At 51.5% G+C, this 15,000-nt stretch overlaps 2 protein-coding genes across 2 annotated transcripts in view; one reads left to right on the top strand and one right to left on the bottom strand.

Moving 5' to 3' along the window:
* The window catches only part of LOC126574049 (protein zer-1 homolog), an 11,526-nt gene extending 10,751 nt beyond the window's left edge, over window positions 1–775 (top strand). The window contains exon 10 of the mRNA XM_050233984.1: window positions 1–775. This exon is cut by the window's left edge and continues 806 nt beyond it. The gene's annotated coding sequence lies outside the window, so the exon portion shown is untranslated.
* A 355-nt stretch (window positions 776–1,130) lies between these two features.
* On the bottom strand, window positions 1,131–12,307 carry LOC126576087 (insulin-like growth factor-binding protein complex acid labile subunit). The gene is made up of 4 exons (XM_050237196.1): window positions 10,617–12,307; window positions 4,270–5,287; window positions 3,996–4,194; window positions 1,131–3,915 (listed from the first exon to the last, which is right to left on the bottom strand). Exons 1-4 carry the CDS (start codon window positions 10,916–10,918, stop codon window positions 2,912–2,914), a joined length of 2,523 nt encoding a protein of 840 aa, XP_050093153.1. The 5' UTR covers window positions 10,919–12,307; the 3' UTR covers window positions 1,131–2,911.
* Between the last annotated feature and the right edge of the window lie 2,693 nt (window positions 12,308–15,000).

Below are 15,000 nucleotides of genomic sequence, written 5' to 3'. Positions count from 1 at the left end.
AAGCAGCCTCTGGAATGGGGCCGGCTTCCCTAGCGCTTAGTTTGGCGAACATGTGTTTTCCCTCTTCTCTATGTACCTCTCTTCTGCTATACTGATGTGGTCAGTGTCGCCTTTCGATAAACGTTGAAAAAATCCGATTGACGACAATGATAGCAGCTTTTCTATTTATTAACACTTCCTGACGCATCCTGATGTTTTTAGAAGAAGTCGTCCATTCGACTGAAAGGGAGATATGGAACACATAGAATGTGAAGTTGAAAGTTTTTGAAGTATCCGGCCTCTTTTCTGTTTCTGTTCGTTTCCTTTCCGTTGCTATTTCTCAGTTCAGAATGCTTGCAATGGCATTCGTTGACAAATCAACGAAATCCATGAGAACGACTTCCTCTTATGAAACGTTGCGCGAGTGGGTCGGTCGGTCATCTTACCAAGCATTAGTAAAGATGCTGGCGGCCTCGTTAGGCTAGAGAATGGGTAATTACTTCGTGTTTGCCGGCGGCATGTCTGAGCGATGCGGCACGGGCACGATCCGAACAAACGAGAGACGAGATGTTCCGGGATGATAGTGGGAACGCCTCGCTTCTGAAACAGGCTGAATTGAATGTAATTTCAAACAAAAACAATACAAATTCAATGTGATGCGATGTCGTCGGAGCGAATTAACAAGCAAAATACACACACACGCGCGCGCGTAAACAGAAACAAAGCAACGCATAATTAAAAGAAAACCAACAAACAAACAAAAAAAGCAAATAAAGAGCAATTTTCGAAAGAATGACGAACGTGAGTTATTTTTGTATAACAGTTTGAGGTCTGATTCTAAACACTGGTTTTCTTGATTGAAGATCGATCTAGGAAGCTTTGAACGTGAAACAGCTTCATGGCAATCCGTTGTTCATCATTCTCTCCGCATCCACGGTTGAGTGAAGAATTAAGTGAGTAATGTACAGTTAACAAAATACTAATACTGTAGTGCCACGGTTAAGGAACAGATTTAAGCTGTGAGTGGTGGCACAAAATCTCTGTGGAACGCTCAAAGAGTTGTATATTACTTGAAACACCCTGAAACACCGTTTAGGTAAGTTCGTCGCGCAGCTGGAAAGAGGACAAATGTGCGGACACGGAAGAATATTTCTGTCATTTTTATTTGCAATTCAATTCATACTAATCGAAGAAGCAATACATTTGGGAGATGCGTTTCTTTTACCGCGATCTTATCTCGTGCATACGGCTGCTTTAGCAATCATTTGCTGGATAGTGACTATATTGATCGATGGCTGCTTTGATGATTATCGTACACTTCTGGTCGCTCTCGCCATTTCTATCGCTCGTCGTATAGGTTGACCACATTAAATTGCGCCCACACCCCGGAAAGTTCCGCGTAACCATTCTATTATCAATATATAGTGATACAGCGTTGGGATCGATCGGAAGGTTAAAAAAAAGGAAGAAGCAAAATGCGGAGCATTTCTCCCTAACACAACATCATGTTAAGCTTTATGTTCCTCGATATTCGTAAACCCTTCAGTGCAACCTCTACATCCATCTCTTGCTCACTCTCTCGCTCTGTCTCACAGCTCACTCCGTCTGCTACCAGCTCGTAATCAGGCTAAAAATCAATCACTAACACTAATTAGCTATATCCTAAGTTGTGTTCTGTGTTCTGTTTATCAGTGACTAACATTACGATGGGTAAAATATGTTCAATTCGCAAAACTGGGATCCTCTGGCAGGTGTGTTTCTACGCGGATTTGGGTTTCTCGGTTGTCACATGTTGGTGAGGTCACCGTGCTGCGGTGTGTAATACGCACACGCCTGATGGCTGGCTTCTTTCCCTACCGGCTACTAATAGTGTTCAAAGAAAGGAAACGTACTCTCTCCTCAGCAAACCTCTTCATTCCGAGTTTATGCAACTCGAAGTGTTTCGTTTTTCATCCTTTTCGTGTTTAAATTTCTATCATTGCTCTATCCTTTTCGTGTTAGTGTCCTTTTTTCCAAGTCGTGCAGTGTAACATCAATGATCCTGAGAAGCAAGAGAGACAGTATGAAAGAGGCATGGAGCTAGTGGGAGCAGGATGCAAACAAATCTTAAATTTAACCACTTTAACTGATGAAACTGGATAGTAGTAGTATCCACAATCTCATAATAATGAAAAGCAGCAAGCATACTAACGCACACACACGCACACGCACACATTCACAAATACACACACGCACGCACGTAAACACGCACAAACACAAGATGGCAGCAGCGAGAAGTGTTGCTTTGCTAAAATAGGAAAGTACAACTCTATCAAATAGAAAGAGTACAAAAGAGGCAGATGAGTTGAACAGATCAATCAAAAGTAAATCATAGAAGCTTATAGAAAGTGTTTGCACAGAACAGCCTACTCTAAATCACGAGAAGCATTTGGAAAGGATCAATGGCTGCTCGACCGCAACAGGTGACGGTGCGGACTACTGTTTCCTACTTATCACCTGCTTCCTCTCTATCATGGCATCTAGCATACATACCTAACTATGCGAAAAGGATAAGGGATATCTCTATTAATCTCTCTGCTTCTTTCTCTCTTTTTCTATCTCATTCTCTTTGTCTCTTCTTCTCTTTCACACATTATTCCTTCAATTGCACACATAAACTCATTCACCCATTCCCTCAGTTAATACAGCCGTGTTTCCCGCTGCATGATGGCGAAGCCTTGTGTCGTCCAGGCCGTCGCCTGCCAGCGCGACTCCCCCTCCCTGTTCCAGGTTTTACCAAAGGCTGTAACCCATTTCAGTCACAAGGTCACGTGCTATAGCTGAAGCCCTTCTCTACATACGAGCCACAGGGTCGAGCAGGTCGAAAGAAGGAAAAGCGGAAGAGGGGGAAGAAGAAATATCTTAGATTCTGTCCATGCCAGCCCACTCTCATCTACTCCAGCTCGCTCAGATCGACGCTCTGATCCTGCTGCGTCTCGATTGGCAGTCCATCATCCTGCGGTTCCGTCGCCAACCCCTGCGCCTTGTCTAGTGGCAGCGGGATCACTTCCGGCGGTGCTACCGGTGGTAACACAACGGTGCTAGGGACTGCCGGTGGCTGCATCGCTGCCCCATAGCTATCATCGTGGATGATGTTCTTAAACTCGAGGATCGTCTGCATGGTCGTGGTGGTGGTGGTAGTGCCCTTAGCGTTCACCGTACCATCGCTACCCTCACCGACGGGATCGACATCGTTGTGTTCGGCATCGGAACCATCGCCACCTGGCTGGCCACCCCCCTTTTGCTTCGTTTCATCGGCTGGTTCCGGTTCTGGATGGGCATCGTACTTGAGCTCATCGTAGGGTTTCTGCTGCGGAATTAGTAGCACCCCATTCGCGCTCGGATCGTCATCGAGTTGGTGTTCCGGTTGTTGTTGTTGGTCCTGAGGGGGTGCTGAGTCACTGGTCGTGACCGCAGGAATGTGTTGAGCAACCTGCGATAGCGATGGTGCACCGGTTGATGCTTCGATCAGTATCGGCACGGGTGCAACGGTGGCAAGAGCCAGCGGAATTGGAACAGGAGCACCGGGAAGGATAGCAGCGGCCGTCAGTGGTCCAACCACTGCCGGGCTCTGAGCCACTGGCACCGTACCGATGGTACCGGCCACCGTTGGTTGAACAGCCGCCGAAGCCGGTGCCGGTGGTTGCATGACGAGCGTAGACGGGACGAGGATCTGCACGATCGAGGGCGGTTGTATCATGACGTTGGAGGGTACGAGCGGTGCGGGAGGTTTGAGCAGCGGCTGCAACATCGCTATCGGTGGTTGGATGAAGATCGGCGTCTCCACCGGCATCGGCTGCGGGACGATACAGTGCGCAACCCCGTTCAGGCGCGTATGGTAGAAGTCCATCTGGGTGATCAGCTCCGGCAGCGATTCGTTACAGAGGACCGGATTTTCTGCAAGAAGGAAACAGCAGCGAGCATTAGATCTGGAAGCAGCCAAACTGTGCATCATTATTGCACTGCATCGTGCTTACCGTCAAGGAAGATCTCCAACCGGTTCGGAACGCCATGGTTGCTGCAGCGTGTGTTCGATACGAGATCGACGGACAGCTCGCGGATCATGTTCTTCGACAGATCGGCCACACACAGTATCGGCAGCCCGTGGAAGTCCTTGTGCATCGTCGTCAGCTGGTTGTAGGATGCATTCAGCAGCTCCAGCGAGGGCAGGAACGTCTGGAGGAACGAGAAGCGAACGGAACGAAGGGGCTTAGTACAACTGTAGTTGTAGTACCACCCGGGTGCACTTACCTTGGACAGTTCCTCGAGCGTCTTAAGCTGGTTGAAGGACAGGTCCAGCCGCTCCAGCTCCTCCATCCCGATCAGATCGTCCGGTGTGATCGTCTGCAGCTGGTTGTGGGCAACGTTCAGGATGCGAAGATTGTTCAGCCCCATCAGGGCACCGTCGAGCGACCGGAGCCGGTTGTTGTTGAGGCGCAGCTCCGAAATGATCAGGCCCGAATCGATCATATTCTCCATCCGGCCGGCCAGCACCTCGATCCGATTGTGCGACAGGTCGAGGAGGCGCAGCTTGCGCAATCCGGCCACCTCCTGGAGCGAAAACTCCTTCAGCCGGTTCTCGCTAAAGTTCGCATTGATCAGGCCCTTGCAGTGGAGCAGCGAACCGTTCAGGTGCGTCAGCCGGTTGCCGGCCAGGTTGAGTTCCTCCATCCGTTCGACCTCGAGGAATTCGTCCCGGCTCAGCTCCTCGATCAGATTGTCGTTGGCGATCAGCTTCGTGAGGTGAGTGGCCCGTGCCAGCAGCCCATCGAGCGACCGGAGCCGATTGTTCTGGATCGACAGGTGGTCCAGGTTCTTCAGATAGCGGATCTCGACCGGTAGCGCCTCGAGTAGGTTGTGGTGGACCGAAATCATGATGAGGTTCGGTGATCCACGCGGCAACTCACCGGCCAGCGTCGTCAGGTTGTTTTCGTTCACGAACAGCAGCTTCAGCTCGTCCAGGTGCCGGACGCTGCCGTTCAGCGAACGGAGCGAATTCACGCTCAGCTGCAGCGATTGGATCGTTTTCGGAAGGGCGTCCGTGTCGAGCCGCGATAGCCGGTTACTGCCGAGGATCAGGTGGCGTAGGTTCTGCAGATGTCGAAACGTGTCGCCGGACACGTAGCGGATGCGGCTACGCGCCAGATCCAGCGTGCCCAGGTTCGGCATCTGCTCAAACATGTCCGGCGGTATCTCTTCCAGCAGATTATCCGCGGCACTGAACAGATCCAGTCGGGGTAGGTTGCGGAACGTTGAAACCGGTAGTTGGCTAGTGGGAAAGACGGAACAACGGAAACAAAACGATAACGAATCGAGCCGAATACTTTTCTAGCGTTGTAAGTATATGCCTCTCGCGGTAAGGACTCTGTTTTAAAAAGTGGCAGCTGGGAAACTTTATTATATAGCAGATTTTCCCCAAAGGATTAGCGGTAACTTTCCCACCAACATCTCGCTGCTAGTTGCTGCTGCTGTGTATGTTTACTATTCGCGTACGAATGGCCACTACTCGACGCGCTGCGGCCTGCGATTGATCGGTCACCGGCAGCGTATCATCGGTCACCTGATAATTGGTGGCGCCATCGACATATTGTTTGTTTGTTTGTTTGTTTGTTTGTAGGATGTCCGATTGGCCGTGGAAGTGCGATTGGATTGAAAGTCCGACGGAACCTCACATGTCATCCACCGCTAAGTGTACGCTACTATGTGGCGCAACACCTGAAGGCACATTTCTGAAGGCCAACAGTACAACAGTTGCTTCAACTCGATCCGCTCAGCTTCATGAATGGACAACCGGCCGTCTCGTGTTTGCGTTCTCCGTTCGGTGGAGTTAGCAGCAATGAAGTACCACATCATCGTCATCATCATCACCAACATCATAGAGTCCCTTCAACACTCGCAACATTCTCTTCCTCGCCTGCATTACCTGATGCACGCAGCGAGTCCAGCGTGCGAGCGAGCGATAGTGCAATCTCGAGTGTGTGCAGTTGAGTCGCGGAGTTTGCGGCTCCTAAGCAGGGCTCGTGATTCCCTCGCCCCGTGTGTCCGGTGTCAGGCAAGTGTGTTAAATGGCTCCATAGGTTCTGATTTAATTAATTAATAGAACGCACAGACCGCACAGCAAACGCGACCGAGGCGAATGCTGTGAATGAAGCTGAGTGTGACGAAGGGCTGACCGCAGGGCACAACAATGCAGTCGGGCGGTGGTCAGTTGCGCCGTTCGATGCGAACGTGCGATGCGGCAGAGCAACTGCGTGGCTCTTGGCCCCCTCCCGACTGGTGCCTGAACCAATTAACACGATCGTAAATCAGTGCAGAAATTATTAAACATTATTGTTATTGCCGTTCGGCAGCCACCACCGCGGTGGTGGTCACAACGGGTGGATCGGAATTGATAACGCGCTCGTTCACTGTCGCCGTCGCCACCGCCGACGATCAACGACGTTGGTTGGCTCGTAAAATTTGACGCCATCCGCCAGACGATGACAACGCGAGCGACGATAGTGGGCGCCATGTTGCTTGGGTCGAGATAACCTCAAAACCACCATCCCCATTCGCCCCGTCTTTCGGCCTCGATTCACTCCAAACTCGATCGATCGCGGGGATCGCTCTACCCGGTGCGTACTGAGCTGAGGCACCCCCCGAGCCCGCCACCCCGTTCAGCCAACGTACACGTGGCGTCCATTTCTTTCCACTTGTCCGTCGTCCATTTGCGTGACGATCCGCTCCGGTTGCCGGTCGACGTCACGCGCAATACACTGGCTAAGCCGCGTTGGCACTAGAAATGCGGAGTGTCCAGACACACGACACAAGATGAACATCATCATCATCACCGTCGTCGTCGTCGGCGGCATGGCGCCAGCCGTTTAACCTGCGAAACTGAACCCAATTCTAGGCGCCCCCCCCCCCCCCCCCAAGGGGCCTCGTATTTCAATCAATCCATCGTCCTCACTCTTAACCGGTTCGGACGGCTGCGATGGAGGTTTAGAGGTTTTTCGACCTGATACCGATGGACGACCAGCAGTGATTGCCGGTTCTGCGAGAAAGCACCAACCAACCAACGGGAGTCGGCTGTCATTTTGATATCGTTTTCATTTAAGGAATTTACTGGAGGGAAACTCCCGCACTCCAGCTCCACGGAGGGGAATTGGCAAGAACTTCAAGTAGTTTGGCCGTTAAATTCTGATTGAAATTGGTCGGTTCGCTCATCACCATCGTGCGCTGAACGACTCTATTGAATTGGAAAAGTGTAATACTAACAGTATTGCCACTGCATATTGGATGAACGCTTCAGTAATTCAATTTTTAATTGTTTTAGTGCAAAGATGGATGCAAATTTCAGCGGAGAAACTGTTCGAAGCTCTAAGGTTACATTACACATTGGCTGTTTTTGTTAGCGAATGTCCTGGCGTTGACTAACGGATCCTCATTTGCGACACGTAGTTGGTTATGATGCGAAACTAGCCGTAAATCTGCTCCTTTATCCCATCAGCAGTCACCTTTCCCTCCCAGCCAGACAGTGGCACCAGAGAAGAGCCAGAAGCCCGGGAAAGAGTGCAGGGAAAGGAGAAGGGAATCTGCAGAGATGCCATACTGTGATTCAACACGTTCCATCCGACCAGCAGCGCTAGATCGTAGCGTACGGAATCCAGATAAGTCACACACCCGGTTCCACCGCACAAGAATGCTGCGTGCTGCGTCCCCTTCCACCGCATCGCTCTGCTCTGTTTGTAATGTCCCCGTTTTGCAGCAGGACTTTCCCGATGCAGGATATTCCGTCTGCGCTCCTAGATGATATTCAGCAAACTCTGAAATGACGCATTTCAACGTTGACATGGCACGTTGTGAGGGGTAGCGGGGGGCCTGGTGGGCGTGCCGACCTTTAAGCATAAGCCAAGATATACATAATCGGGTAATCGAAGGCAGCTGTGGGCCTTGGGTCTGAATGTTGTCAAACATTTGCCAGCAGCTGCGGTGGAATCGTCATTTGCGTCAGCATTACGAAGCGAATTTCGTGGCGTTCGAGATGGAGTGTATCGATTACTTTCGATAGTTAGACCCCTCCCCCGGCGAACAGGTTGGTCCAGGATCCTGGCGTTGCCTTTCTAATAAAGGAACACACCAACCTTGCGCCAAACTTCGAGCCGGTTGATGCAAAGAGGTGTGCCTAGGTGATTGTTATCGTGTGGCACTACCTCGAGGTCCACCGCAAATGACGCAAAACACACAGCCTGGACCTTGGAGTGTGCTTGGCGTCTGGTTTAGATGAAGCTCGCTGAAAGGAACGGGCAAAGAGACACACCATGGCCCTTCTGCTCATAACTTCTTCGAAAGCTGTTGACGATCTTGATAGTCATGACAGATGCAGATCAGCGAGACTATGCTGCCGTCCGTCCGAGCTTCATGAACTGGGTATGATCGCATCGGTCGGCGCGTTCTCAACCACGCCAGGCCTGGAATGTTGCGTCCGGTGCTTATGCAGCAGCATGAATCCGGGGAACACACACGCCAAGAACACGCATACCGATCACAATCGGATCGGGACGGACCATTTGCATCTGGTCGGTCTGCCCTCTGGCTAACCACAAACCCCTATGCCGAGCCGCCATGAGGGAACTGCATTGTTGACTGCGTCGAGTCCGACCGACCAGTCCGATCGGAGTGGGTTCAACGGTTCCTGGGAATTTCCTCCAGGAATACCCCGCCACGACCGCGTCGACCACTGAATGGTGGCCACTGTTCGGGTGGCGCCCTAACTGCACTCCGGTTCCGTCTCGATTGATGTCCACCTCGAAAGCGGGTTCGATCGGTCATCGTGAGGCACTGTGTGCTGTGCGGTTGTGATTCGATTAGAGCCGGGTTCGGAAACGCTAATTGGAATCAATCAATGATAATTCAATTAAACTCTGCATCGCCCGGTGTCAACTGGTTGCTGGTTGTCCACCGATCGTGCGGCGGGATCCGGGTTTGTGCGGGAAGATTTTTCTACGTCGCAGTATTGCCGGTGATAGAGTTGGCAGTTGAAACAGATATTCCCATGCTGTGGAACATTTCACCGAGATGCAGTACCCTGTGAAAGGGTTGCCGAGGGTTGAGCTGCATCATTTCCATTATTACGCCTTACAACGCGTGCGCCTAAACACGTGCTATGCTCAGTAAGAAAACATAAAACATAAACAGTAGCCATCACGTGTTAACGGAGCAAACGCACGCTTGCAATTATGATTCGATATTACTGCGGTTGTTGCTTAGAGTCGCAAGTAACTGCAACACCATCAGATTGAACAAACACCACATGGTGGTGCGGGAAAATCCCGGCACACCACTAGGGAGCGAAAAAAAAACCCCACATACAGCACAAACAATATGGCTGCTGCTGATATCATGATGGCGATGCAGATTGTTTGTTTTGTGTCCTTTTTCTTCGTCGGTTTGTTTCTCACGGTTCAAGTGGCAGGTACCAACACCGGGGGGGTTCCCTTCGCAGGACTTAATCAGCGGCTACGCAGCTGAGTAAATACGGTCGAGCCAGGCCGTAACTTTGGGACTGTGCGAAGGCGCAGCACACCAGCACCAGAATTCCCCGTGGTGCGATAGGGTGTGGAAAGAACCGCCAATGCGTGTACGAGTCCTTCGGTCCGTTGTGAGAGTTCCGCTTTCTCAAAGTGCACATTTTCAGGACATCCGATCATATGGATAAACTAAACGATCAAAATGTGTGATAGAGATCCTCATTTTTCCGATAAATGTGGTCAAACAACGCTTAAAGATGCACCCCAAAAAAAAAAGGACACTCTTCTTAGCCACAGCGTCGCGACGCTCGTCGTTCGCGATCGCGCTGATACAAAGTGCGCATTCCCATCGCGTCACGCCCTGGCATCGTGTATTACCGCATCGCATCGGAACGGCGGCCAATCGGAAACGCGCAGGACAGGGAATTGCATGCTAGCGCTTCCTGACGCACGTCACCCGCAGGGAATACACATGACAGGCAGACTCTGGGATCGGATCGCTGCGGTGCCCAGTGCCGGTTGCTCAGTGACCGGTAGTACTCCGGCCATCGCTCGGTGTCTGCTGCTGTTTGTTGTTGGCCACTGACGCGGTGCCTGCTGTGCTGTTTTGTTATTGTTTACGCTGTGACGAACCCATCTCCCCACACAGACACACCACAGATCCCTGAACGGTTCACCGTACGATCGAAACCTTTGGTGCAGAGGAGTGACCGCACGCCGGAACGGATCGGAACGGATCGCAGATAACAACGCACACGAGCCCATCGAGACGGACGGACGGGGAGCGGATTGCGCATCGATCACCACTCAGCACGATCACCACCACCACCACCAGGAGTGATCGGTCAGTCAGTCGAACTCTCGCGGTGCGGTTCAAAAAAGGGAACTCAATGCCGCGGTCACCGCGGTAATCGCGTAATCGGCGCGCGGGCTGGTCCTGGGGCCGCGGTGGTGCGTGTGTTTGTTTGTCTCCTTATCAGAGTGCGAGCCTCGGTGCCCCGTGGTGCTGGTGTCTGTGTGCTACGGCGTACGGTTCCGTCTACGGTGCGCCAAGGTAAACAAGCCAAGTGGCCCGGAGGACATGCTTACCTGAGATTGTCGTAGTTTATCCGGAGCGATTTGATGTTCATGTTCATCTCCCAGAAGGACAGCGCGGCCAGATCGAGCAGCTGCGAGTGCGAGATCGTCAGCCAGATGTTGTGATCCTCGGTGAAGCGATCCTGGAGTGCGTTGACGACCTGCCCGAACGACTCCATCTGCTCGCACTTTACGTCGATGTTGTTGGCGAAGAAGCCGGGCGAACAGGTGCAGGGCGAGATCTCGCGGCGCACCGCACAGTTCAGCGACGCACTCGCCGTCATGCCGATGATCGTGTACAGCAGCGTGGCCATGGTTGGCTCGTCGTGCTAGCGGGGGGGGGGGGGGGGGGGGGCACTCGGTCTCGGTTTCAATTCGGTGCGCCTCTGTTCACCGCTGGATTGTTCCGGTGCGTTCGCGTTCTACTGGCTGGTCACGGTGGCGATCATGGTGTCTTTGTTCGATACTGGAAAACTATCGTCTCTCACGGACCTCACGGATCAGCTGATCGCAACCCGGAGCACCCGGCAGCAGCTGATCCTCTGCCACCAGCACACACCCTAACGGTCCGCCCGGTTCGGCTTCCTTTTCGGGGAGGGAAAGGATGGCCAATAAGATTGCGTATTGCCAATGGCTTGACTTCTCGGCGCTTGGTCAGCGATAATCGATGGTGGACTGCGCCACTTGGCGCCACCGGTAGGGCACCGTTGAAAGCGCGACACAAACCGGACTGGACTCGAATTTCCCACGGAACACGACCAGCGGACACACCTTTGCGAAGGTTTTGGCCTTGGGCTGGCTGGCGGGCGCGGTTGCACAACGCAGTAGCAGTAATGTGAGCCCTCAGCTTTGGGGCTCAGCTCAACACAACAAAACAGAACTGTTTGGGCCGGGGGTGGCAAAAGTCGAAAAACCGATCAACACCGATCGACACCGGATCGTTGCGGATCCTTTCTTCTTCTTCTTCTGCTTTTACTTTCTCTCTCCTTCTCTCTCTCTGTGTTTCTTTACATTTTCTTCTAGGTGCGTGTCTTCGATGGTTTAATATGTCACTTCGGTTGCTGTCTGCCTGCTTGCCTGTCTCGTCTGCGGCCGACCACGGCTGATAAGACCTGACTCACACAGAACACTTACGCAGCAAACACAAACACGGTGCGCACCAGCAACGGCGGACATAAGCCCCTTGCGGAAGCCCACGGAAGATTCGGGGGACAACAGCAGCACCGCGCCGCCAACTACACTCACAATCACACACCACAAACGAACGCACGCACGGACGCACACGTTCTAGGCTTTTGCACCGCACCACACAATAATCTCCGCACGGCCCGTCGATCGATCGCAACTCTCGAACTAGCGCCGAGAGGTTGTTCACGCTACCTACAACGCACCGTTCCTTGTTGGGCGTCCACCGATAAGACTGCACCAGACAACGTCCGTCCGTCTGTCCGTCCGTCCGTCCTGGTGTGGTCACTGCCGTGTGACCGGTCCACTAAGCAGTGCGGCTACTACTCCAGCGCGATCACTCGGAGCGACCGACCGGCGCGAATTCACTCCCTTCTACCACCACCACTAAAACACCAGCACACCAGTAGTTCCGTTTCGAATTCCCCGAGTAAGTAGTCCGAAGAAGGTGTGTCGTTAACGCTTTGCTTCTTGGCCTTTTTGGGTCGAGGGTTTCAGGCGCTATCGCTGCAGCATCCGACGAGTGACTGAGCGCGGAGCGTGTCCGGCAGTTTCCTTTTAAGAAAACGTGGAAAAATCGCGCTTCTCGTGTCCTGTCGGTGGCCGTTCGTGCCCTGCGGCCCCTATCTCTCACTGGTGTCACTCGCTCTCTCTCTCTTTCTTTCTTGCTTATACTGTCTCGTCGTGTTGTGCATCTCGTATCGTATGCTCGCTGCTCCTCCCGAACGCTCTCCGCGCTGTTTATGCTACGACGCTCGTGCCAGCCGAAGGCATCCAGATCGTTCTCGGTACTCGCGTGCTGGTGTTGGAGAGGGTGGTCAGGTTTCCAGCGGGCGCCAAAGGTTTACTACCAAGGTGGCGGTGGGGGTGGCGCAGTTCGTTGTCTCTACACACGTGGAATGCATTTTCGGAAGGTTTTATTTCGCAAAAATATGCTGAAAGAAAAATCGGTAACACGATTTAGTAAACTACGTTTAAAGTAAACTTTAGGAATCATCTCTTCCTGTAAATGGTTCAATTTTAAAAACGCAGTAAGCACAGAAATCAAAAATTGAATGTCAACCGTATATTTATGTTGTTTAGGGACTGTGTTCTTTTAGTGCAGTTGATTGGATATGTCTATGAAGCATTTTTTTTTATCAAATGTGTCTTATTTTTTGTGATCGAATGCCGCTTGACATAATCAAATTCAACTCTTTTTAAGAACGGCCTCCTGTGAAGCGATCAGGCAAATTATGCCTCATAACTGGACACAGCAGCAAACCAATGACTACTTGACCAATTATCTCGGTGCAGACATATTTATCACTCTCATAAACGAACATGACAACATTTTTACTGGAGCTCACAAGTTGGACAACCTCCTCCGTTATGAGATGCCAAAAAAGGTGAACCAAAAAAAAATAAATAAAGGATTACCGCAGGAAGTGGAATGCTTTGCATAGCTCCCGCATTCCACGCATTCGCACGCGTAACGCATCTTCTGCAGTCAAATAGTGGGCGGTCGACAGGCGCCATGGCGCCACAGAGTAACCGCAGCGCTGAAGAAGATGAAGAACAATCCGTCCTCCGCATACCCACCGCGGCGGTTCCGGTACGCTGGTTAAACGGTATGCAGAAGATCGGTATGCGTGCTCCAATCGGGTCCCGGAGTGGGCCCTCCTGGGGTGTTGATGGGGGATTCGGTGATAACCGGGCGTTATCCCGCAGAGTTAGGCGCCACCTCGCTCGAGAGGAATCCGCTCGTCGTCGTCGTCGTCGGTCACAAATTAATTACCGTTACCGTGCGTGTGATTGTGGCGATAAATAAAATTAATTTGATCCTATCGGGACACTCATGTGGCGTGGCCACTCTTTCTGTGATGATGATGATGATGATGATGCTATCACAACATGGAAGGCGCGTGCATCCACGATCGTACCACGGGATTGACGAGCTGATGATGATAAATCGAGGGAACTTCCAGTTGCAATACCTCGGAGAGCCGATTTAGCAGTCTGTTTTCAATCTTTCACATGCTCATTCCCAACAGATCATAGTAGCCCCCACAGACCAGACCAGACCACGTGTTTTAGGATCGTAGCAACGGTAGCAAGGCAACGAAGACAGCGTGCCTACCGAGGTGGCTAAGCTACGAACCTTCCACACTGCGGGAGGTTGTCAGTGCGGGTAACGAAATGAACTGACACGAACGAACACTCCTTTTATCCTTACACTTGCTGATCGAAAAAGGAGAGGAATCTTCCGCCTACTATGCCAAAAACGGGCTTCAATTAATTATGCGTTCGGAATGTGTGAACCTCTGCTGATGCTGCGTGGCTGCCGGTGCCGGAATTCATGCAAATTCGACAGAGATTGGTCTGAATAACAAAAAACAACCACACACAAAAAAAAAAGAAAAGAATAACAAGCTCGTAAACCTGTCCAAACACACTGCGGTGGCGCCAGCAGCGATGATCGGCCAATGAGCTGGTAGGCCAGTTGCCAAGGGGAAGCGAATTTATTTCTCCTGTCCGCTACCGCTTTTGCTGCTGCTGCTGCTGCTGCTGCTGCTATCACAGATCCCGGAGCGTGGCCACCGGTTGGAGGGATGGTGTTTGACATTCTTCGAATTGTTGATGATTCCGAATTTAATCCACCCACCTTGCCGGGTGGATCGCATGTCATCCCGTCACTTTCGGCGGATGATATGGGGGAGTTGTGTGGCGAGAGGAGTTTTAATTTTAGACCTTATGGAATACATCGGATGAAGGTGATATTTTTATGAAAGATATTTTTAAGGTAGAAGATGGAGAATGTGTCGTTTTGTTAATTATAACCTGCTGCAATGCATGATAAACGGTCTAAAAATAGCGCCAGTCGCGGTATGCGGTCAATCAACGGGTACCGATGGGGGCGGCCGGTTCCTGGTAGCCAAACCGGCGGATACAAGTGGTTCTTTGGACTCAAAAGAGCGCAGAAAAAAAGGTGGAGCGAAGATAGGCCTTCTTGTGACCGAATATTTGATTTTTTTCTCTCTCCAATCAAATGACTCACCATCGGATGACTAATTGTCGATGCTAATGGCGGTGCTGTAGCTAAAATCGCGTAAATCGGATGACGCTACACCGTGAAGGGCAGCAGCTGCAGAGTGAAATTCGTGAGGTTTAATAGGTGAAGGACGGTAGCAACCGATCATATGATCTCGTGTCTCTATCATCATCCCATTAC

This window comes from Anopheles aquasalis, chromosome 3 (assembly GCF_943734665.1).
Source record: "Anopheles aquasalis chromosome 3, idAnoAquaMG_Q_19, whole genome shotgun sequence".
NCBI classification, from domain to species: domain Eukaryota; kingdom Metazoa; phylum Arthropoda; class Insecta; order Diptera; family Culicidae; genus Anopheles; species Anopheles aquasalis.
Note: the sequence above shows the minus strand (reverse complement) of the source record. Positions and strands in the feature narration are given on the sequence as shown.

Bases quoted from the DNA above. Each gene is read 5' to 3' on its own strand.
- LOC126576087 (XM_050237196.1), bottom strand. From the start codon at position 10,918: ATGGCCACGCTGCTGTACACGATCATCGGCATGACGGCGAGTGCGTCG. The intron at 5,288-10,616 runs GTAAGCATGTCC...CTTTCCCACTAG, and splicing joins ATAAACTACGACAATCTCAG to CCAACTACCGGTTTCAACGT. The intron at 4,195-4,269 runs GTAAGTGCACCC...TCGTTCCTCCAG, and splicing joins CGCTCGAGGAACTGTCCAAG to ACGTTCCTGCCCTCGCTGGA.